Source organism: Schistocerca serialis, chromosome 1, assembly GCF_023864345.2.
Source record: "Schistocerca serialis cubense isolate TAMUIC-IGC-003099 chromosome 1, iqSchSeri2.2, whole genome shotgun sequence".
Classification (NCBI taxonomy): Eukaryota; Metazoa; Arthropoda; class Insecta; order Orthoptera; family Acrididae; genus Schistocerca; species Schistocerca serialis.
The window spans coordinates 739,095,773-739,121,783 of NC_064638.1; the positions used below are offsets into that span (position 1 = coordinate 739,095,773).

Sequence of the window (26,011 nt, forward strand, 5' to 3'; positions counted from 1 at the left end):
AGTCAGAGAAGTAGTGGTATTGACGGTTCTCCCAAGAAGCCTTACACATTCCAAGCCGTATCTGTCGGAGCATTTCTCTGATGAACTGTGGCACCTGGACTTGCCCGAAGGATGGACACCGAAACCATCCAAATGTAACGGTTACTGTTCTGATTTCTCTCAGTATGTAAGTGTTGAGTTTGCGTGTTGGACTCAGTGCTCGTACGCTTCAATCATCACATTTGATCTTTGTCCGTTGTGCCTCTGAACAAAGCGGACTGCGAAATTGCTATCACAAGGCTGGCGTCTAACAGGTGTGCAGTCATCAAAAAAATGGTTCAAATGGCTCTCAGCCCTATGGGACTTAACTGCTGTGGTCATCAGTCCCCTAGAATTTAGAACTACTTAAACCTAACTAACCTAAGGACATCACACACATCCATGCCCAAGGCAGGATTCGAACCTGCGACCGTAGCGGTCGCGCGGTTCCATACTGTAGCGCCTAGAACCGCTCGGCCACTCCGGCCGACCGTGCAGTCATCACTACATGACGAAGTGTGGTAGTAGTAACGCGAAAACACTACATTTGAACCATTTAGGACGCCAGCCCATATCACTGTGAGACATTTGTGGTCCCTCAACTAGGGAAATCGACAAAATGTGTTGTGCGCTATCGGTCCATCCCGCAGCAAACAAATTTAACTGTGCACGAACAGGTCCATACCCACTGCAGCTTGCGGCTTATAGTTAACATGAGCAGAAGGGTACTATTCATCACGGTCGTGTAGATATGTTGACAGTCATCCTTGCAGTAACAATGCGTCGTTCAATAATCGCCCGATGTTCTCTATGTCCCGCTTCCTTCCACTGGTTCCTCTCACGCATCATTCATTTAGCAACTCTCCTTGTATGACGCGATATGTCACGGAACGGAATACCTGTTTTCGGAGGACTGATCCAATTGCTCCAGTTGAACTCAACAAGCATGCTCGTATCGTGACCTTTAACGTCAACGGAATATGGTTGGCACTTTATTTCAATGACGCCCGTTACGCCTCGTCATGTTCCTCGTCAGTTTCTTCTTACACAGTCGGAAGTTTCGACCTTCCGTTGCGACCGAACTAGGTTAATAATTGGCTCCTTTTACCGACCTCCCGACTCAGCAGCATTAGTGGCAGAACAACTGAGAGAAAATTTGGAATACATTTCACATAAATTTTCTCAGCATGTTATAGTCTTAGGTGGAGATTTCAATTTACCAGATATAGACTGGGACACTCAGATGTTTAGCACGGGTGGTAGGGACAGAGCATCGAGTGACATTATACTGAGTGCACTATCCGAAAATTACCTCGAGCAATTAAACAGAGAACCGACTCGTGGAGATAACATATTGGACCTACTGATAACAAACAGACCCGAACTTTTCGAATCTGTATGTACAGAACAGGGAATCAGTGATCATAAGGCCGTTGCAGCATCCCTGAATATGGAAGTTAATAGGAATATAAAAAAAGGGAGGAAGGTTTATCTGTTTAGCAAGAGTAATAGAAGGCAGATTTCAGACTACCTAACAGATCAAAACGAAAATTTCTGTTCCGACGCTGACAATGTTGAGTGTTTATGGAAAAAGTTCAAGGCAATCGTAAAATGCGTTTTAGACAGGTACGTGCCGAGTAAAACTGTGAGGGACGGGAAAAACCCACCGTGGTACAACAACAAAGTTAGGAAACTACTGCGAAAGCAAAGAGAGCTTCACTCCAAGTTTAAACGCAGCCAAAACCTCTCAGACAAACAGAAGCTAAACGATGTCAAAGTTAGCGTAAGGAGGGCTATGCGTGAAGCGTTGATTGAATTCGAAAGTAAAATTCTATGTACCGACTTGACAGAAAATCCTAGGAAGTTCTGGTCTTACGTTAAATCAGTAAGTGGCTCGAAACAGCATATCCAGACACTACGGGATGATGATGGCATTGAAACAGAGGATGACACGCGTAAAGCTGAAATACTAAACACCTTTTTCCAAAGCTGTTTCACAGAGGAAGACCGCACTGCAGTTCCTTCTCTAAATCCTCGCACAAACGAAAAAATGGCTGACATCGAAATAAGTGTCCAAGGAATAGAAAAGCAACTGGAATCACTCAATAGAGGAAAGTCCACTGGACCTGACGGGATACCAATTCGATTCTACACAGAGTACGCGAAAGAACTTGCCCCCCTTCTAACAGCCGTGTACCGCAAGTCTCTAGAGGAACGGAGGGTTCCAAATGATTGGAAAAGAGCACAGATAGTCCCAGTCTTCAAGAAGGGTCGTCGAGCAGATGCGCAAAACTATAGACCTATATCTCTTACGTCGATCTCTTGTAGAATTTTAGAACATGTTTTTTGCTCGCGTATCATGTCATTTCTGGAAACCCAGAATCTACTATGTAGGAATCAACATGGATTCCGGAAACAGCGATCGTGTGAGACCCAACTCGCCTTATTTGTTCATGAGACCCAGAAAATATTAGATACAGGCTCCCAGGTAGATGCTATTTTTCTTGACTTCCGGAAGGCGTTCGATACAGTTCCGCACTGTCGCCTGATAAGCAAAGTAAGAGCCTACGGAATATCAGACCAGCTGTGTGGCTGGATTGAGGAGTTTTTGGCAAACAGAACACAGCATGTTGTTATCAATGGAGAGACGTCTACAGACGTTAAAGTAACCTCTGGCGTGCCACAGGGGAGTGTTATGGGACCATTGCTTTTCACAATATATATAAATGACTTAGTAGATAGTGTCGGAAGTTCCATGCGGCTTTTCGCGGATGATGCTGTAGTATACAGAGAAGTTGCTGCATTAGAAAATTGTAGCGAAATACAGGAAGATCTGCAGCGGATAGGCACTTGGTGCAGGGAGTGGCAACTGACCCTTAACATAGACAAATGTAATGTATTGCGAATACATAGAAAGAAGGATCCTTTATTGTATGATTATATGATAGCGGAACAAACACTGGTAGCAGTTACTTCAGTAAAATATCTGGGAGTATGCGTACGGAACGATTTGAAGTGGAATGATCATATAAAACTAATTGTTGGTAAGGCGGGTACCAGGTTGAGATTCATTGGGAGAGTGCTTAGAAAATGTAGTCCATCAACAAAGGAGGTGGCTTACAAAACACTCGTTCGACCTATACTTGAGTATTGCTCATCAGTGTGGGATCCGTACCAGGTCGGGTTGACGGAGGAGATAGAGAAGATCCAAAGAAGAGCGGCGCGTTTCGTCACTGGGTTATTTGGTAACCGTGATAGCGTTACGGAGATGTTTAATAAACTCAAGTGGCAGACTCTGCAAGAGAGGCGCTCTGCATCGCGGTGTAGCTTGCTCGCCAGGTTTCGAGAGGATGCGTTTCTGGATGAGGTATCGAATATATTGCTTCCCCCTACTTATACTTCCCGAGGAGATCACGAATGTAAAATTAGAGAGATTAGAGCGCGCACGGAGGCTTTCAGACAGTCGTTCTTCCCGCGAACCATACGCGACTGGAACAGGAAAGGGAGGTAATGACAGTGGCACGGAAGGTGCCCTCCGCCACACACCGTTGGGTGGCTTGCGGAGTATCAATGTAGATGTAGATGTAGATGTAGAAGATTTGCCGAGTGTTCAGTAAATTAGGAACACTAGAAAACCGTGAAGAGGGTCACAGTGGAAGATCGAAAAGCCGATAGTGTAAGAATAACTAACGAAGAACATGACGAGACCTAACAGCCTAGATGATTTAAAGCCCATGAGAGTCTACAGACTTACGCGTTTCCACGTCATTCGTCCACTTTTCATTTGACCTTTCCTGTCACACAAGAGAGGGCGTTACTGGGTCTACGAGCAAGTAATTGCTTTACCAATCTGGGATGTTACACAGTATTCATGGAGTTGAACATAAGCTACAGACTAAAAATGGCTCCTGTTCATACGCTTTTAGTTCAATCATTACTGCTGGTACACCGCTGTACACATTCTCCGACTTCGTTTTCTTGGTGTTACAATGTACATATACGTCAAAGTAGTTAAGTAACAGCAGTATAGATTGAAATCAACACGTCGCTTCTTGTAGTTAGATCATTGCTGCACAACATTTAGTATTTGAAAATTCTTTGCAGCGACCCGATGAGCGTAAGGCAAGAAGATATCACAGACGAAGAAAAAGAAGAAATTGTCCTTCGTGCTATCGTTCCAGCATGTCGTCTATCCTTTTGATAATGACCTCTGCTGCGCTGCACGCATATGGAAACGTTGTTGCGTAAGGCGTATTTGTAAATGTGCGCAGTACAAACAGCTGGAAGAAACATGTGATAGTTATTGTGTGTCATACTGGTTACACAAACTTTAAAAAAAATTCCGCGTGATGCAGCGAAATACAGCGGAGAAAATGTTCCAGGAAACCTTTCTCCGAAAATATGGCATGGCTGTCATATATTATGCACGGCCATATTCTGTTGTTTGGTTCAACGTTTCGGATTACTTGTTTCAAGAACGCAGAATAGAATTTATTTAGGATGGAAAGCACCTTGCTAAATTTTTACGAATCAAATTATTCATATAAATATATAAACAGTAGTTTTTCCTAACCTGTCGCAAATGTTCAACTCTGCGAACACTAATTTGCACACTGAAATTCTTCACTCACTCTCTAATGAGACTTTATGACATCTACAGATTGCGTCCAGTAACGTGTGATTGAGCTCTGATGAACAGAACTTTGACTTGTTTAGTTACGAGCCTAAGTGCCAGAGTCATCGGCAAATAAAAATACTGTGAGAAATTGAAAGCTGAAAGCCTTTGTGGATAGGAGCCTGCAATTTATTACTGCTTCAGACTAGTTGTTGCTCTTCTACGACGAAGAGACTAGCTTATTTATAATGCAATACTGTAATGATCGATAGTAACGGAGCACGATCCTGTTCCTCTAATTTTCTTTTGTTTACCAATTTCTGAATTGACGTCTCTAGGGGCTTAAATTTTATTTGTCGTTTCGCCTGGAGGATCAAAGAATACGTTGGTTTCTCGAAGGTTAATCCATTGGCATAAGCTCGCGAGAGCTCGAGTTTCGTATCCAGCGCTATCTGATATGATCGAAATAATTTATTCAGAAAGAACTATAGACTTTAACACAGAGTTTCTGCATTTTTTCATGGCTCAAAAATGCCGTGCAGGTGAACCGTTGAAAGTGGAGCTAGCTAACGATTCTTTATAATTTCTGTAATTTTCTGGACCAACATGTTTATTGTTTCTATAGTGGACATGTTGTAGTGTTAGAATTTGAATTTCAGGTTCATCTATTACATCTATTACTCATTTTAGTTTGATAGTATTGAGTATTGTTCTCATAGTCAAGATTTTAATCAATCGTTTGCCTTTTCTTCGAAGCGAACAAGGAAGTTCCGATTCTCTTGATGTCCTTGGTCCTCAGAATATGATGACAGAGATAATCATGATTATATACTAGCGCCCGCGATGAAAGTTTAATTTACTGACATTTAGACATTTTCGGCATACCAGTAAGTTCAAAATAATGGAGAGATTAATCTTAGTCACTGTCAGCGTTACATCTAAATTGTTACGCCTTCGAGGTGGCCTAGAACTCTTCTCTGGCTAATCTTTTACGCCAATCCTCCAACTATATCCAGGTTTCAGACCAGCCGCAGTAAACTCTGAGCCATTCGATTGTTTAATATATTTACCAGTTTTAGTATGTATAAACGCCAGTAAATAGCGACAAAAGTACTTGAAAATGCGCAGTGACTACGATACTGTTGAAGCTATAATATAATATGAAATTTCATTCCTCTAGCTTCATTACAAGTGTCTGCCTACTGAATTTATTTTTGAAAAATCGTACTGGTGCGAAAGAAACACTTGTAGCAAGAGCTTGTATTGAAAATAAATTTTTTTGATTAAACAACGTCATCTTCCTCTTGAATCTTCTTCACTATTGGAAGTTTCGTCCTTTCTTCTCGCCTTTTCTTCAAGAGACTTCTGGTCTTCGCTGTTGGGCGGACACTGTCGAAAACCAGTGTCGCGTTCATTTACAAAAGACGTTTTCCAACACTTTTTTTCGGAATAAATGGAGTTATTGGGTAAAATTCCTCAAGCTTCATGAGGTAGGATCATCGCCATTGGAGCGGTAGTGCCAGCTGGTACCGAGAGAGAGCGAGGAGGTGGGAATATTTAGCAAAATATTGTTGTTGACGCGCTTTCTGATAGTTCTCTGTATTTCTCTAGCATTGTGACAGCGTAGCTACTTGCTTGATGGCGGAAAGCCACGAAGCTTGAAGCCTATTTCGATAGCTCCCACTGGACTTACTTAGTTCTTGAATGCGATCAACTGACCCTCAAAATTTCCTTCTCTCTTTAGCTAGCATTCGTACGTTATTAAAATCTGTATTCTAGTCGCAGTCATCCTGGTGTTCAGCTTTAGAAGAGTTTAAATTCCACGTGATGAATTAGTTACTCAGATGACATACAATGACTAGTCGATGTTCGAAGTCACAGTGCTCTCTCAACCTGAGCCATTCTGCTGTTGCTGCTTCTACACTGACAACAAATGCTCCCCGCCTCCTTTTATACTGGCTGGTCTGCCTCTTGCGACATCCAGTGGTCAGTGCGTTTCGTTGGGGTGTCCGGATGCCTTAGACCAAACACCGTATGCCTGTGATAATTTACGTTATTCGTCCACGGACGGGAGGAATCTTTTTGACCCCTGTGTTTTGAGTGCCTCGGATTAGCAGAACTCAGATATTCGTTGATAACTTACCTTCTGAATGCTGTCGCTGCTTGGTGCTCTTACTTCATTTCGCGGTCTGCTTCAGATTTTTCTAACTGGGGATGGATACATTCGTGTTACTCCGCAGTCGACTCTTCTCAAACTGTTGCTAAGGAGAGGTGTGGGTCGCTGATGGGACCCCAGTATTGTTGAGAACTGCGCCACGTCTCGATTATTTTGTTATTTACTCTTAAAGGAGGTGCCAGAATTAATCATAGCATAATCAAAGAATCTATCCAGCGATAAGAGCAACGGCGAAACTAGGCTGCGATGCCTGAGGCGATTCCATGAAGCCCCAGATGACAAGGAGTACAAAAGAAAGAAAGAACAAATCAAAATGGAATTGCAATATGGAAATATAGTCAAATCGATCATTAAAGTGCAATCTTTCGCAATTTTAAAATAAAGAAAGACGGTTCCGAAAGTACTTCAGATGTAAAAACATACGAGTCCTAATACTGGTCAAAAATCATTCTGCCGTAAACTCGACTGTCAGTCAACTGAATCTATAAAACACCAAGGTCTAGATGTGAACAAATGTTGGGACCATGCTAATGATGGAGCATCCGCCTTGAGTGGTGTATAAAGTGGTGTGCAAAAAAATAATCAGACCACGCTTTAAATTCTGTTATTAAAGACACAGTAGGTCTAATCAAAACACAGCTCTGTATCGCAAAATTGTTAACTTAAAATTTATTCTGTGAGTTCTCCCAAAGTAACACTAAAGACACTAGACACAAAGCATTTGGGTGGCAGAAGGACGCTATCTATGCACGTAAAGAGAGACAATGAAGTACTTAAGGATCTTACAAACGTAATTCTTACGAATAAGAAACTTAATGAACAAAGTGTAGTAATACCTCCAAAAAACATAATTGAAAATTAGCGATGTACTAGAAAGGATCGATATAGTACGTTCACCCAGAAATCTGGAAGTATGGAGGTTCCAGCTACATATGACCACTGAGGAACGGTGCTTTCGTAGAGGATCATTTGACAAACCGCTTGACGTAATTTTCAGCCTCTGAAAGATGACGCATCGTGTGTAAGTTCTCTAACAAAAGACGGCTGACAGAGCCATTAACTTGACTTAGATTTATATTTTACTAACCCAATTATTGACTTCATTATTTGCAACTTACAGAAGGACCAGAGGTGAACCAACGCGCAACTGACTTGCTGAATTTGTGAAGCTATTTCTCTTCAATAATCAATAATTCATCCACTTTTTCTAAAATTCTTATCATTTGTTTGTCTGTACATATACGTCACATCTACCGATTTCCGTCCCGTTTGGATAATTCCTTCGTGGTGTGTCGTTTTTTTTTTTTTTTTTTTTTTTTTTTTTTTCTTAGAGTGTTTCAATGAATGAAGCATACGGAACAACACGAACTCTCATTCGGGAGGCTGGCGGTTCAAATCCCTGTCCCATCCTGATATAAGTTTTCTGCGATTTCCCTAAATCTCTCTACGAAAATACCGGGATAGTTACTTTGAAAAGGCCGCGGCCGATTTCCTTCTCCATTCTTTCATAATCCGAGCTTGTGCTCCGCCTCTAACGACTTCACTGTAGATGGGAAGTTAAAGTCTAATCTTGTTTTCTTCTTTCTTCTCATAATAACATGTCCTCGTGACATTTCTGTTCTTTTTCCAGGATAGTTGATGTTCATATGAACTTCACACAAACCGCCGCCTTACATGATTCAGCAGGGCGGATATCGATTTAACCTGACCATGCACAACCGTGTGTCAGCGTTCTTTTTCCTAACTAAAATTTTTAAAAGGTTATTATGCTTTACATGGAGTCAGGAAAGGTTATCTGGTATGGAAAATCCATAGTACAAAGGTTGTGCGTATGGTTATATGATTGACTGATTGGCGTGCTAGTGTAACAGAAATGTTCAAAAATGTTAGCTGACAGGTGCTGAATATCTCACAAGTGCCGCATATCTCACAAGTACATTCTTGGGTAACTCCAACACCTGTCTTTCACTTCAAAAATATTGCTCAGCTACCTACGCATCCAGACCATAGCGATGAGGCAGACAATATGAGCAAATAACACATTCATCTTTACCACGCCCCATCTGTGCGTATAAGAGGAACAGACTTCGATGTATGATTGAACAAAAAGTAGCTTCTTCAATGCAGAGTATACATGAAGATGTTATATATCCATAGAAAGTGAAGGAGAAGGAAACATTGATTTTGCTTAAAAAAAAAAAAAAAAGAAAGAAACATTATTTCACACACAAAAACGAGAAAAAATTCATTTTAGTAAGACAAGAATTGAGGCTGATCAGGAACTTCACAACACTAACATTTCTTGTATTACCAGTCAAATTATTTGTTCCATCACTAGGAATTGATGATTATGATGACAGAAATCTGCGCGCCAAACGCTATAGTCTTTAGTGTACATGTTAAAAAAGCAACACGTACACGAGTGTAGTTTAACGTGGGAAGAATTTACATATTCCTAAAACACACACACACACACACACACACACACACACACACACACACACACACACACAAAACGTGTGTGAAATCTTATGAGACTTAACTGCTAAGGTCATCAGTCCCTAAGCTTACACACTACTTAACCTAAATTATCCTAAGTACAAACACACACACCCATGCCCGAGGGAGGACTCGAACCTCCGCTGGGACCAGCCGCACAGTCCATGACTGCAGCGCCTTAGACCGCTCGGCTAATCCCGCGTGGCACACACACACACACACACACACACACACACACACACACACACACACACACACACACACACACACACACACACACACACACACAAAACTGAGCCATTTGAAATGAAGAACCAATGGTCGAAAGTGGATATTCCAGGGAATCGGTGTGCTAGGACGAGCAATGCGTGTGAAGCACCTGTTAGCAGACCGCTTATTTTTCGTACAGTTGTCTGCTATATCGACGTTGATAGCGCTACTTTGAGTTTGCATAACCGTCTGTGATGTGGTCATGTGTGCAGGCGACTGAGCCACCTAATTCTGAAACTAGATTTCAATTATGTCAATGAACCGTCCGTCGCATACCGCAGTGCTGAACTACCAACAGTTTGTAATATTCACGACTGAGGTGTTTTCAACCGCACTGGTGCGTTAAAGTGCCGCAGTAGTTGTGTCACCATTAGTGGAAATTCGTAGACAAATCACGAGCAGTAGGTGTCTATCAACTATTACACAAAATCAACTAACACAACCACATTTTCTGCCATCGTGTTTGAACGGTGCACGTTACCTGGCCTTTATTGCTGGGTTTAGTGTGCTGCCACAGTTGATGGAGACTGTGCCTCTTGTTATCAACGATAGGATGTCGGTTTAACATAGTGTCCATGACCACCTAAGCAACAGCTGACTATATTGCTTTGTTGGAGGGGGAAGTCTTGTCCTAAGACTAATACAATTGCCATTTCTCTCGCTCAGAATTTTTTTTTTTCCATATGAGATTACGTAGGTGAAGTTCAATCAGAACTCTTGTTGGAAGGGCCCCAACTGCCTGTCTTCACTGTACAGAACACAACAGTGATTACGAAAAAGTAGGACAAAATTTTATGCGCTATTGCAGTGCATGCATTGAGAATGGCGGCCACCAATTTCACCATTTGTCACGAGCGTAATTGTTGCTGTAAAGTGTACGATGTTTACGTTAGTTAAAAGTTAAATAATAATTCCGATCATTTGTTACTTATCATAAAAAACCGGTTTAGGATCCTCTACTTTCTGTATAATTGTTGCCTTTAAGGTTTAGAACGCTCTTTAAATATACTTAGTTTGAGATATTAAATCTCGAAATAAAACAAGAGTAATGGTTAACAAACTGAAACTTTAATGCTTCAAATAAATGAGACTGGCTGATCATTAAACTAAAAATGGGTGAGCCATCTACTCTACAACGCACTAAAATCTGCAACGTAAAAGTTTAGGTTGTAGTTACCGGGTTTCGGAATAACGGCTTAGAGTCAAACTCGAATGGTGGCTTAACATTTATTCAGTGTGTGTGCAATAAGGCCACAAAATTAAATAACATTCATTGTGAAAAAAGAAAAGAAATCTAAGATTAATCAGTGAGCGAAAAGTAAACATTTGCATTAGCTTTTTTTACTGTCAAAAACAGTCTTGATCACTATGAGTAGTGATTCTCCAGCGGAACGAGGTTCTTACTCATTGGTCTGAAGATGACCACAGTAGTGGTCGAAACCGTCACCATAATAAATAAATTGTTATCGAGACTGTTTTTGATAGTAGATATTTGTAACACATTGATCAATGTCACTCCCATAATCTATTCAAAAGTAATTAATTTGCATTAGCTACTTGGGACAGTCTATTTCGAACCATCTCCCACCACTGTTCCGAACATTAGCGGCACATAAAGTGTAAACATGTAAGAAAATTTTGTTTGTGCAGACAAGGATTGTAGTTCACTCTTCAAGGAAGTGGGGCTCAGTCGTCAAAGAGAAAGTGGGAATTAGAAAAAGAATTGTTTTTTGGTTTTTGGTTTCTTTGATTGTTTGTTTTTCCCATAATTAGAACCGCACATCATTCAGTGGTAGTCAATTGTGTATTTTATACCCTCACGGAACATAAACTGAATTTTGTAAGTTATAAAAATTAGCTGCTCGCACAACTTCGGCGCTTTTATGCAACCAAAGCAATTAGTTATATGCAAGTACTCTATTACTATTAACAAATGCGTAAGTTGTTTATGAAGAAACATGTTTTATTCAAGTTCCACGAATTGCTGAAACGATATTTGATATATTTTTGTTTTGTTGTTTCTTTTTATTTTACCTTTTTCTTGAGGAAATTGCGTTTTCTAGCTCTATATGATAAACCTGTATTGTTTTCTTTATTTTCACTACAACGTCTGCCATACGCTAAATAAATAAATAAATAACTACATCACTTTGTTTCGCATCAAATCACCAATTTTCGAATAAAACCTAAATTAAACATCGAAAATTTCAGTTTTGCTATAAATATTGTTTGCTTTTAAGTAGTAGATATGAAGATAACTATGTAGAACAAAAATGTTCTGTTGGTTACCTGGCTCTTTATATTTTCTCACTCAGTGTCTAGACGGTTCACTGCTTCCGATTTTCGGGGGAATCTAGAAAGACGCTGACACGTGCTTGAAGAAAGCGATCTTAACGAGGTAATGCACGACAAATATGCAACACATCTAACGTATAGGTAACGCCGGTACGATCTTAACTGAGCAAAGCTGCCGGTAAAACTACAGTAGTGTGCGCTTACTTATAATATTCTGCGGTAGCCTACGGTAGTTTTATAACTCGGCTGCAACAGTAATACCCGTATGAGGTTTTCACTCTGCAGCGGAGTGTGCACTGATTTGAAACTTCCTGGCAGATTAAAACTGTGTGCCGGACCGAGATTCGAACTCGGGACCTTTGCCTTTCGCGGGCCAGTGCTCTACCAACTTTTATTTTTTTATTTTTTTTATTCATTTTTTTCGGTATTGTTCGTTGCGTTTGGTCGGGGAGGACGTCACAAGACATCCGTTCAAATTGATCGTTGATTCTTTGACTCAGTTTTTTTTTATTACAGGGAGCACGTAGCCCTGTGACCGAACACGTTGAGCTACCGTGCCGGCTATCAACTGAGCTACCCAAGCACGACTCACACCCCGTCCTCACAGCTTTACTTCTGCCAGTACCTCGTCTCCTTCCTTCCAAACTTTACAGAAGCTCTCCTGCAGAACTAGCACTCCTTAAAGAAAGGATTTTGCTGAGACATGGCTTAGCCACAGCCTTGGGGATGTTTCCAGAATGAGATTTTCACTCTGCAGCGGAGTGTGCACTGATATGAAACTTCCTGGGAGATTAAAACTGTGCCGGACCGAGACTCGAACTCAGGACCTTTGCCTTTGGCGGGCAAGTGCTTTCGCAGGAGAGCTTCTGTAAAGTTTGGAAGGTAGGAGACGAGATACTGGCAGAAGTAAAGCTGTGAGGAAGGGGCTTGAGTCGTGCTTGGGTAGCTCAGTTGGTAGAGCACTTGCCCGCGAAAGGCAACGGTCCCGAGTTCGAGTCTCGGTCCGGCACACAGTTTTAATCTGCCAGGAAGTTTCAGTAATGCCCGTAATCGATTGCACTCGACAGGGCCTGGTTAACGTTACACAGGAAGGGAACCCAATAACGCAGAAGAATACAGAGGGCAATGTTTACTTCCGTGTCAAATTTACGACAGACAGAGTATGTAGTATTCAAGCGTCAGGCTGTATGAGCACATCACAGGTCCACTGAATAAGTAATTGGAATAATAGTCGATCTCGAGGGGGCGAGAACAAAAGGGAACGCGGAAGCGCGGTTGCGGCGACTATCCGTCTGCGGACGCGCGGTCGTCGACTCGCGGCGCTATCTCCGCGCCGCCCCGGGAGGTCAAGTTCGCAGCCGGCGCGTATCAAACGCCGCCGGCAGACTCCGCGCGCTGCTTGACCTAATCACGGTGGGCCCAGCGTTTGGCAGCCAGAGCCGACTGCTACGCGCTCGCCGTGGAGGGAGGGGGCCCTCCGCAGCGACCGCTGCTTCCGCGGCCAATCCGGGAGCGAGTTGCGTACTGCTGCCACTGCTCCCCCCCCCCCCCCCCCCCAACGTTCCGCGTGGGCAATGAACAGGGGTGGCGGGCAGCGTTTACCGTAGCCGCGGCGGCAGCACCGGCACCAGATAACCGGCTGCCGTGGGTACGCGAGCTGCGGCGCCCTTGCAGTTCTGTCGGCCCCGGCACACACCTGTTTGGCGAACACGAGCAGCCCGGGTCCCACCCAGCGATAGCCCGCTTCCAGCAGTGTTTTGCCAACTGCCGCGCCGACAAAACCGACAGTCCGCGATGCTCAGTGCACCTGTTGAAGCTGATCGGTGCAGGGGATGTCGATTCTGATAGAATCCTCGATTTCGTGTAGACTTTAGCAGCGTTTCCCAGTCCTTCCCTGGAGAGTTTACGGAGTGTGCCTACAGTCATCGTTTGATTAAAGTGACAAGTCATTTTAAGAGGTTGATTGTCTACGGCGAAAAGACAGTGTGAAGCACGAGGACGGACGGAGCAGTGCAAGTGCGCGGGACCTTGAGATTCTGTGAAATTACTGCGAGAAATAATATGGAAAACCGACACAGCCAAGTCGGTCAGCCTAATATACTTGTTCGATAACTGGTCGACAGGAGAGCGCTATTATTCGAATCAATGAAAACAGTTCGTTCTCCTTCTAAACAAAACCTTTAGAATGCAGCTATCGCTGACGATTGTTTGTTCGTTAGCATCGGGCAGTGGACGTCCACTTAAGGAAACACCCGTCTGTGTTCTACATCCACAGCTGTCGGAAGCTCTCGGGCGTGGAAGTAGCGCGCAGTTGTGATGTAAGCGACCGTATTAGGGAAACGGTGGCCTCAACTGTATCTGCAGCTGCCGGACGGAACCCTCCGCGGCGATAAGTGGGGTCCCGGGTATTTTGGTGGACTGTGACCCGGCGGAATTATAACGCGATGAAGCGCGACGGCTCGTGCAGACAGCGCGGCGACGGCGCGATGGGCGTGTGGAGCAGGACGCGTAAGGAGGGCCGGCTGCAGCTGCGCCTGGGCGCGCACCCCGCCATCCGCAAGGTGCTGATGCCGCTGCTGCGCTGGCGCGGCCGCCGCGTCGCACCCTCCAGGAGGTAAGCCGGCACCGCTCTACCCGCCCGGCACGCGCGCTCACTACACCACTGACTACATGCGGTCACATCAGCACGTCGCGAATGACTATAAACTGCATCTAAGGTGGTCCTTAATGCACTATGTACGGGGTGATCCATATAAACCTGAACTACTTGAACCAATAATGGGATGTGTTGTTGTGGTCTTCAGTCCTGGGACTGGTTTGATGCAGCTCTCCATGCTACTCTACCCTGTGCGAGCTTCTTCATCTCCCAGTACTTACTGCAACCTACATCCTGCTTAGTGTATTCATCTCTTGGTCTCCCTCTACGATTTTTACCCTCCACGCTGCCCTCCAATGCTAAATTCGTGATCCTTTGATGCCTCGGAACATGTCCTACCAACCGGTCCCTTCTTCTTGTCAAGTTGTGCCACAACCTCCTCTTCTCTCCAATTCTATTCAATATCTCCTCGTTAGTTATGGGATCTACCCATCTAACTTTTGATAAATTTGGGAGATGATAATACACATTAGGGAGATTACATACATACACACAAAGTCCTCGCAGCAAATGTTGGAAGTGTCCTCCACCAGCATCGACGTACAACTGTACTAGTTTCACCATATTCCGCGACGCTTTATGAAGTCTACCCTCGCCAATGCTGTTTATTTCGCGTGCCATGGCCTCATGCAGCGTTGCAGATGTCCGTGGTCTATTCTTATGCACTCAGGTTAAGATTCCTCGAAGAAAACTGTCTATTTACACACAGTCAACATGGGTTTAGGAAATATCGTTCCTGTGAAACACAACTAGCTCTTTATTCACATGCAGTGTTGAGTGCTATTGACAAGGGATTTCTGGATTTTCGGAAGGCTTTTGACACTGTACCACACAAGCGGCCCGTAGTGAAAGTGCGTGCTTATGGAATATCGTCTCAGTTATGTGACTGGATTTGTGATTTCTTGCAAGACAGGTCACAGCTCGTAGTAGCCGACGGAAAGTCATCGATTAAAACGGAAGTGATTTGGCTCTGAGCACTATGGTACTTAACTTCTGAGGTCATCAGTCCCCTAGAACTTAGAACTACTTAAACCTAACTAACCTAAGGACATCACACACATCCATGCCCAAGGCAGGATTCGAACCTGCGACCGTAGCGGTCGCGCGGTTCCAGACTGCAGCGTCTAGAACCGCTCGGCCATTCCGGCCGGCACGGAAGTGATTTCGGCGTTCCCCAAGGTAGTGTTATAGGCCCTTTCCTGTTCCTTTTCTATATAAACGTTTTGCGAGACAATCTGAGTAGCCGTCTTAGATTGTTTGTTTGCAGATGACGCTGTCGTTTATCGACTAATAAAGTCATCAGAAGACAAAACAAATTGCAATACGATTTAGAAAACATATCCGAATCGTGCGAAAGTTGGCAGTTGACCCTAAATAACGAAAAGTGTGAGGTCATCCACATGAGTGCTAAAAGGAATTCGTTAAACTTCGGTTACACGATAAATCAGTCTAATCTAAAAGCCGTAAATTCAACTAAATACCTAGGTATTATAATTACGAACAACTTAAATTGGAAGGAACACATAGAATATGTTGTTGGGAAGGCTAACCAAAGACTTCGTTTTATTGGCGGGACACTTAGAAAATGTAACAAATCTACTAAGGAGGCTGCCTACCACTACGCTTGTCCGTCCTCTTTTAGAATACTGCTGCGCGGTGTGGGATCCTTACCGGATAGGACTGACGGAATACATCGAAAAAGTTCAAAGAAGGGCAGCACGTCTTGTATTATCGCGAAATATCGGAGAGTGTCTTACAGAAATGATACAAGATTTGGGCTGTACATCGTTAAAAGAAACGCGTTTTTCGTAAATTCCAATCACCAACTCTCTCCTCCGAATGTGAAAATATTTTGTTGACACCCCATACATAGGGAGAAACGATCACCACGATAAAATAAGGGAAATAAGAGCTCATACGGAAAGATATAGGTGTTCGTTCTTTCCGCGCACTATGCGAGATTGGAATAATAGAGAATTGTGAAGGTGGTTCGATTAACCCTCTGCCAAGCACTTAAATGTGATTTGCAGAGTATCCATGTACATGTAGATACCCCTAGAAGAAAAAATCCGTGAGAGTTAGATCAGGTGATCAGGGGGGGTTGGGCACAATTTTTTTGAGATTACTCTGTCACCAAAGAAACTGGTTAGAAGTTGCACGGAAGCATTAGATGTTGTACCATCTTCCTGGGAACAACCTTCTGTAAGTTCGACATCATCCAGCATGCAGCTCTTCCACGAGTGTATTGAAGATGCCCAAATAAACAATAGTGTCTACGGTCCTCTCAAAGAAAAAGGGGCCAACAACCCTGGCACGCTGACACTGTGCGCCAAGCTCCAACCTTTTTATCGTGCAGTTATGTTTCATGGATGATATGGGGGTTTATACAAGCCCAGTACTTGCTGTTTTTTGTGTTGATGTAGTCTGACAGGTGGAGCCATATCTCGTCTCTAAACCAAGTTATGGAGAGAATGTCTGGACGTTGAATAAGAAATCCCTGAAACGATGCCTGCATCTTGTGCACTGTGTATGATCGCAGTGCTGATTTATTCTCGGCTGTCTGACTTGTACCACATGAAACGCCTGCCTCATGGATCAATCGACACAACGATTTTCTTGGAGAGCTCTCCAAGCGTCTTTGAGCATTATCAGCAACTTCTGCACTCTATGATCATCTGCGTTTACCAGCGTCACTGTTTAGTACACCAGTTGTCTCCAGCTTTCCTACACTCGTAATCGATAAAACTGTTACTTTTGCTGAAACATCGATCACACTGCATTCTCTTTGGAACGCCTGTTGTGTTGTAACCAATGAGTCTGTCTTCCGATATGTTTTTACAATAAAAACACACTCTCGAAGTGTAGACAGCATGTTTGTGCCATCGAAAGACTGCGAACGAATCACTAATTTGCTCATTATTGTCACACGGCCGGAACTACACACTCACAGACATCACAAACCGCTACCGCCAGGGCTAGGAACGAACGCGAGCTGAGAAAGCTTAGTGTTATACCGGACAAAGGACCTCTCGCGCAGAAACATCATCAACTTGCCAACGACGGGCGGTACTTCTGACTGTCCCAGAGCTCCTAAGATCATTAAAACGCCGGCAGTTGGTGGCCGAGCGGTTCTATGCGCTTCAGTCTGGAAACGCGCGACCGCTACGGTCGCAGGTTCGAATCCTGCCTCGGGCATGGATGTGTGTGATGTCCTCAGGTTAGTTAAGTTTAAGTAGTTCTAAGTTCTAGGAGACTGATGGCCTCAGATGTTGAGTCCCATAGTGCTCAGAGCCATTTGAACCATTTGAGCCATTAAAACAACTCTCCCGCTTCTACAAGCTTTCGGAGGGAAGTCACGACCCACTGAAGTAGCTCAGGTTTATATGGATCACCTGTATTATGGTTGAAGGAACTTCGTGATGACTACAGTGTTGACACTGGCTGCAAAAAAGATTTATTTAAAAATGATTATGATGGACCTGTTTTGCTTCTCGCACTCATTTTTCGCAACACGACAGTTAAAACCTGTTTTTCAAGGCATGAAGTGTCCACTAGAAAACTTTTGAGCACAACAATCAGTTCGAGTGGTTGGCCAGTGTTTTATTAAAATAAGACAAATATTACCATAGAGGCAAATACTATTGCTTGTAGTCTTCCGTTGCAGACTGTATAGCAATTACCTTATTATAGTGTGCGACTGAAACATCGACATATTTATGATTATGTATTATACAACCGCTCGCTCGACGAAAGATCCATACTTAAGGACAGGATAGTAGCGCAGATTAAACTAAAACACAAGGAGTCCGTTAAATATCGCTTACACGATAAATGACACAAAACCTAAATGCTATCAATTCAATTAACACATAGGAATTACAAATACGAACAGCTTACATTGGAACCATCTCATACAAAATGTTATGAGAAAGGCGAATTAAAGCCTACGTTTTAATGGGACGTAGAACAGTTAGAAGATACATAAATCTACTAAAGAGGCTGTCTACACTATGGTTGTCTGCCGTCTGCTAGAGTACTGCTGCACGGAAGGGAATCCTTAGCAGAAACGACTGACTGTGGACATTGAAAAAGGTCAAAGAAGGGCATCCCGTTTTGTATATCGCGGACACGATACGCAAGCTCGGGCTGCAGTCATTAAAACAAAGGCGCTTCTCGTTGCAGCGAGATTTTTCACAAAAATTCAATCATCCTTTTTCTCCCCCGATTACGATAACAATTTGTTGACTTTCAGCTACAAATGAAGAAATGACCATCGTAATAAAATAAGAGAATTCAAAGCTCGCACAGAAAAAATTAGATATTCATTTTTCTCACGTGCTATTCGAGATTGGAACGATCAGGAACTGGTCTAGAAATGATGCTGTGAATCCTCGGCCAAGCTCTCAATTGTGAACTGCAGGGTAGTGATGTAGATTAGATTTACATTCAAGATTGCTTGTATATTGAAACGAGACCTTAAATATGGTATGTTGCTACAAAAATTGTTCCACTAAACACTGTATATACCAAAACGTAACTATAAACTTTTGAGTCGTTGAACATGAGGGCCGGTATACATCCTGTATGATAAATTCTAAAGAAACTCTTACACACAGTCGATAACGTCGCGTTAGTCAGCTGAAATATAGAGAATGTATCATAATCAACAGCGAAAACTGACACGGATGAAAGTATACTATAACAGAAGCAAAATCGTTCCAGTAAACAAAGGTCTTCAACCTAGCGGTTTGCGAGACAATTGCGAATGTGTCGTTAGGAGTCACCTCTGACTTCAATATGAAATACTGTACTGGTTAGTGCTAACGTATTTGTGTGTCAGTTCCTAAGGGACCAAAACTTTTAGGTCATCGGTCTCTTGACGTACACACTACTTAAACTAAGTTATGCTAACAACAACACACACACCCATGCTCGAGGGAGGACTTGAACCTCCGACGGCAGGGGCCGCGCAGTCCGTGACATGACGCCTCAAACCGCGCGGCCACTCCGCACGGCTCTAACGTATTTGAAATGAAGTGACTTTTCGATTAAGAAGAACTACGGCACCGCTTCGGCACTTTACACGTTTCAGTTCCTTGCACAGTCGTCTCTGCAAAGGAGATGTTCTACGTGTGTCGTCCTCGCATTTGGATGCGGTATCGTAAACTTTCACAAGACTACAATTCGCTGCTCCAGTTCTTATGATAGACCCTGTTCAAGAGTGTCTTTGTTTTTTACTCACTGAAGAAGCATGGTAAGAATCATTAGATGTCTCTGTGCGTGCTGCTATTAGCCTAAGTTGATTATCTTGCTCTGTGCTTAAGTGATATATAAATGGATAAAACATTTTCGTAGATACCGTCTTGGAAAATGAGTTTTGCATGTTTCTGTGTGTGTTTCAAGTACGTGCCCTATGAAATTTTTCAGTGATCTTTATTTCACTCTCTCACGAATAACGCAAGTTTGCCACCATTTGCGCCGTTCCTCTTTACATACGGCCGACGCCTAGTGTCAGTTCGACTTGGTGTGGATTCCACACGTACTGAGGGTTGTACTGTATAGGCCACATGCGTGTGTTGTAAGCAGTCTCTTTCGAAAAAAAAAAAAAAAAACCGCAGTCTCCAGGGGGGAGATACATGCTCTAGCTACAGCTCAGCCTAAGTGATCGTTTCACTTCTTACCAATTAATGTTACTATCTGTAATTTTACGAAGTGACTGGTTCCAATTATGGTTGCTGTATTCAAACTCTACTTGAATTTAAGTTTTGGGATATGCACGGCTTCGTGTTCCTCTGTATCGAAATAAAATAGTCAGTCTTTTCACCACGCGAACTACGGCGGCATTGTAAAATATCATCAACCCATTCCTCATCATCCTTCTCACCCACTACGCATGTTCTCCTCTTCATAAAAAATTGAAATGTTTCATTAATAATCACAGAAGCAAAGAAGATGAAGGTTTAACGACCCGTCGACGACGATGCAGAAGACTGGGGAATAAAATCTTCAGTGCCCTTTCAAAAACGCCATCACAGCATTTGCGTCAAGCAGTTTTAAATGAAATCACGCTAAACCTAAACCAGAACAGGTGGACCGTGACTGGAACCACCGTCTTCCTGAAAATACCAATGCGCCACCTCGCTTGGCAATGGTCACGACTTATCGAATCCAAATATCACTCAGAATAACTGGTTTGAAACAAGCTCCAATGTGTGTTCAAGAGACTTGTCACTCACTATTTTGGAGATATTACCATATCTGTTACGCTATTTTACTGTCAAAGAGTAACAAATATCAAGAAGAAAAATCAATCAGTGTTTTCCTTTTAGTGGCAAAATCAAGAACATAACCGCAGTAAACGAAAATACCTACTGTTATCAGAGATTTTCTCGAGCTACGGACAGAAACAAAAATTTACATGCCACAGGACAAACATGACTGAAAGCTCCGAGTTTGCGAAAGTTGAAAGAAACTGCCGCGCTTAGATCAGACGCAGCCACCATTTTCCCTCTTGAGAAAACCGCGACAAATTACAAACCGAGGACAAGCACATTGCGAGACACATCACGTTCGGCTCGTGGTTACTTTGGAGAAAACGGCTGCAGGAAGGAGGAGGCAAGCCTAAAGGGCATGTTGCCACTCCGTTCGTTTTGTTGTACGTTCAGTCTTGAACATTATTATCATTAGTATTAGTAACATTACAAATCTAATAGCAATTATACACCTATATAAAAAATAACCTAAGATCTTTTACATTTTTAAAGCACACACAAGTTCAAAATTAATTTCGAGTATTTGATGTCATGGAAAGATGTCACTCGGGCTGTCTTCACTTGTACTCAATAAGCATTCCATAATGCCTTCTGTATCGGTGTCATTATTCTACCAAGAAATTCCGGCCGTGAACTGTGCTAAGAGGAAACCTTTGCGTATAGTCCGCTGTGCGGATCCGGATTTATCTTACTTTAAGACTTCTGCTATTACCTGGTACGTATGGGGATGATAGTAAGGCAGAAATAAAACTTGTATTTTTTCGACTGCTTATGGATGCTGGACTTCTAAAGCCGGTATTTACATTAGTGAGTTCTGTTTAGTGGACTGTAGCCCTTGGTCTGACGCAAGATTCATTGCTTAACTTTTAGTCACCTAATGCTGCAGACATCCTCAGAGGTAAGTAGATTTTAAAACAAACAACTCCAGCATCAGCTTTCTGAGCTTCTTGAAGTCTGAAAATCAACAAACTACCTTTTATAATGTAACAGTTATAACAATTGGAGATGTCTCCAGCATTAGTAGCCGAAACGTTAAGCAAGGAAACATGTCTCAGGCCACGCTCTACAGCCCATAACACTGAAATCATCAAAGATTCTGGTTAATATTTTTCTGTGGTGTAAGCCATTGCTATAAAGTATGCCAGTGCAGTCTGTTGAACGTAATCATAACGTTCTCGCAATGATTAAACAAACCAGTGACCAGTGAAGTAGGTCTTCTCTGAACGATCTTTATATGCTCTGCTACTCAAACCTCATGTTAGCTAAACATCCGAGACAGACGAACTATATTCAACAAAAAGTTAATCGGGAATTTTGTTTGCCACCTCATGGGTATCATCGTTTCCTTTTAAATCTTGACTGCCAGTACCATACAATTACTGAATCTCCTTCACTAATCACAACAATGCTTTGCTGTTATCTGGTTACAGATCGACATTAAGTGCTCTCGTTCTGCGTGCTCACATGTCTGGAAGTGTTTTATTTCTTACTGAGTTCAAGGAAAGCACGTATCATGACGTCGTCCAATCGAAGGTCAACGTCGTTGGGATAACGACGAAGGCCATGTTTCGAAATCGTTTGCAAACTAAGCCATAAGTTTTTCCTATCATTAGTGCCGCAATACCAATTCACAGCGTGAAGAGATTTCACTCTTCTCGGAAAAATCCAACAGTTAGGCCCTTAATCGCTCACTTGGAAAAGTCAGGTAGCAGCTAACTGAAAAGGAAACTTATTTATCAGTTTTCTCTAACAAGCGTACAGCAAAAATTATTGTCGCTTGTCGGTGTCAGTTTTACATCATATAATGATGCCATGCAAATTTAGTAGCTTTATGCTTCGTCGTAGAGTTGATGTCTTGTACTCAGTCTGACAACAGTTGGTCACAATTCAGACTATAATTATCAGTGCATTCTAAGGAGTATTCAGCCTACGCACTTGTACCTCAATTATATCATAAGAGTTTGCTTATCCCATGAGATAAATGCAAGAGGGGCCCAGCACTTCGTTTAATTTCACATAAAGAACAGTATTTCAAACAGGCACCTAGCACAAATTCATCTATATCTTTGGATTTAAATAATGCAATTGCATGAGAGATGTATGAAAGCTATATGCTATATCTGACGGTACAGAAATTAACAATCACAGCTGCAGATGAATGTAATAACGACAAAAATAGTTTTCTGTGTAATTAGCATACCATTAAGTTTCATTAATCAACAATATGAGTTTAAACACTAGCGTCAGCTAATCAAAATGTTGTTGATACTGGTTTATACCACTGCTCCTCTCGGCGATTCTGTCGTACTCACCATTTCACCGCTTCAGATACAATGCACGGTACTGAAATGATGAGACCATTGTTGTTAGGAAAAACAGCTAGTTTCTGTTGCCTTCACTCTAATAAGAAACTCCCTAGCAAGAGTTAGGAATAATTGTGGCTCATGAAAGGCTAATTGTCGAGTAACCATAACTGCTGTACGATTTTAGATCTGCAACATATCCGTCAAACGCACTTGCCAGGAAAGAGATGCAACATGCTAAATAGCTAAGTACACTGACAAACATAAGATCAGAAGCTGTCTTCTCACGGTTTAACACCGAAAGCTCGTTGGGAGGAGAGTGTGACATGGGGCTCCGCAGTTTTCCTGAGGCGAGAAAATGCACAACTCAGGGAAGCGCGGACTGCCCTGCGCCACCATTTCTAACTGTTCTCCAGTGGGAGTTATCGAAACGTGTGTTGGATTGTCGCACGAAAGCATCGACATCAAAAGATATAATCGGGGGCAAGGACAAAGACAAACGTGAGCCGGGTGGCAAGCTTTTGTTTTTCAAAGCAATCCAAAATCTTACTACACTGTAACGATGAAAACTGAGAGGTTATTATAGTTTCAGGTATTTTACATCAGTCAGAGTTCTGCATTTATTTAGCGTAGTAATTCATTTTGCCGAGAAATATAAACCCGTTCTTTCGTATGCATAAAGTGATGGCGTATTAACAATCACATGGCATTTACAATGTACATATAATGTAGATATAAAAATATTACAAAGGAAACTGAATATAAACTCAAAAGAAAACAAAGATTTGATGCGTTGATATCTTACTGTTAATGGTAATGAAAAATAAACATAAAACGAGCTAGTTATGATCAAAACTATTCATGTAGATTAGTAACGCTGTATTGTTCTTGAAGCCTCTGAATATGCAGCTAGCTTGCGATTATCCATGTGCGGATCATCCGGTGTACGGATTATATGTGCCAAGGCCGGCGATTGTTTAAGCCGAAGCCTGAAGATTCTGTTTTAACTAGGAAGAATCTTTTCAATTACAATACACTATTACGCATCTGACCCATCGTTTGCCGCCGAAAGACGATGTAGGGTCCTTAGGTTGTAACTTCCAACTCGTCGTTCCCAGCCAGTGACGTAGGCGTATTTTGTGAACAGCAGTCTTGTGGTAAAAGCAAGTGTTCTGCGGTTAGCCGTGCTGTTAGAAGTCCACTTTAACCAGGATAACCGGGAGCCTACTATACTTGAATGAAATGCTGCCTGTGTTTTCCATAAAATACTATTTATTTATTCCGGTATTACAACTAACGGATTCCAACGGTATAGTTTTGGTCTCGGAAGAACTTGAGACTGTCGCTCCCTGGAGCTAAATACTAATAACGTACTATTGCTTCCTTTACTAAAATGAATTTTCACTCTGTTCACTCTGCAACGGAGTGTTCTCTGATGTATAACTCACTATCAGATCAAAACTATTTGCGTGCAGGGGCTCGATCCTAGCCGTGGAAGGGTAAGGTTCCAGGCTCGAGTCGCGCTGCAGAGTGAAAGATCAACCAGTAAACAATGTCTCTGGCTGTGGCTTAGCCGTGTCTGCGCTGTATACTTTCGTAGAGGAGTTCTAGTCCCGTAAAGTATGCGGGAGAACTGTGAAGTCTGAACGGTAGGGGACGAGGTACTAGCAGAAGTCAAGCAGTCAGACCGGGGCGTGGATTGTCCTTGGATAGCCCAGTCGGTGCGCACTTGCCCGCAGAAGACAAAACCCCCAGTTTTGAATCCCAGAACGGCGTACAGTTTTAATCTGGGACCCCATGTCTCACAGTCACAGATTTCATTCTATAGTTTCGGTGTTCGATGTAAGTCCTACTGATATAGAGCATCAGAACTGATCCATGCCACGACTGGGATACATGTGGCTCATTTTAATTTCTTACGATAGGGAAAATACACTAATGAGCCAAAACATTATGACCACCTCCTAAATATCGTCTTGACACACTTTTGGAATGCAGTATAGCAGCGATTCTGCGTAGCATGAATTCGTAAAGTCCTTTCTTTTCGGAGGTACGTGTACATGGCATCAGATGCCTACTCACTGTTCGTACAATTCCCGTAAGTTAAGGACCGATGGTTTGTGAGCGAGGAGATAGCGGCTGATGCCGTACCAGATGAGTTCCATCGCGCTCATATCAGGTGAATTTGGTGGCCAAGACATCAGAACGCGTTCAGTATTACGTTCCCCAAACCAATGCCCTTTTAGGTCAAATGGTTCAAATGGCTCTGAGCACTATGGGATTTAACTTCTGAGGTCATTAGTCCCCTAGAACTAGAACTACTTAAACCTAACTAACGTGAGAACATCACACACATCCATGCCCGAGGCAGGATTCGAACCTGCGATCGTAGCGGCCGCGCGGTTCCAGACTGTAGCGCCTAGAACCGCTCGGCCACTCCGGCCCTTTTGACACGGACGGATAACCTGTTGGAAGATACCATTCCTGTCAGGAAGACATCAAGCTGGAAAGGATGCAGGAGGTCCACAGTAATGTTCACGTAGTCGACAGCTGCTCTAGTGCATTCGGTTAACCACCACAGGTCCCTTGGACGCCCAGATGAACTGCATCCATCGTAGAGTACTGCTGCTACCACCCTGCGTCCGTAGCGCACTGTTTGTTTCGTACAGCTGTTCTCCTGGACGGCGGTGTATCCAAACACGACCATCGACCTGGCGTAACTAGAAACGTGATTCATCCGACCAGGCAACACGTTTCCATTGCTCCAAGGTCCCGTCTCGATGATCCTGTGCCCACTGCAATCATAATTTACGACATCGTTGGGTCATCATGGGCACACGTGAAGGGTTGTATGCTGCAGCACCCTGTGTTCAGCAATATGCGCCGAATGGTGTACTCCGAAACACT

At 42.9% G+C, this 26,011-nt stretch overlaps 1 protein-coding gene across 1 annotated transcript in view; it reads left to right on the plus strand.

Moving 5' to 3' along the window:
• The first annotated feature begins 14,302 nt into the window (after nt 1-14,302).
• LOC126481765 (protein unc-13 homolog 4B) overlaps nt 14,303-26,011 on the plus strand; it is a 254,770-nt gene continuing 243,061 nt past the window's right edge. Inside the window, exon 1 of the mRNA XM_050105723.1 lies at nt 14,303-14,487. Within this exon, the coding sequence (XP_049961680.1) occupies nt 14,318-14,487 (170 nt within the window). The 5' untranslated portion in view covers nt 14,303-14,317. The remainder of the gene's footprint in view (nt 14,488-26,011) is intronic.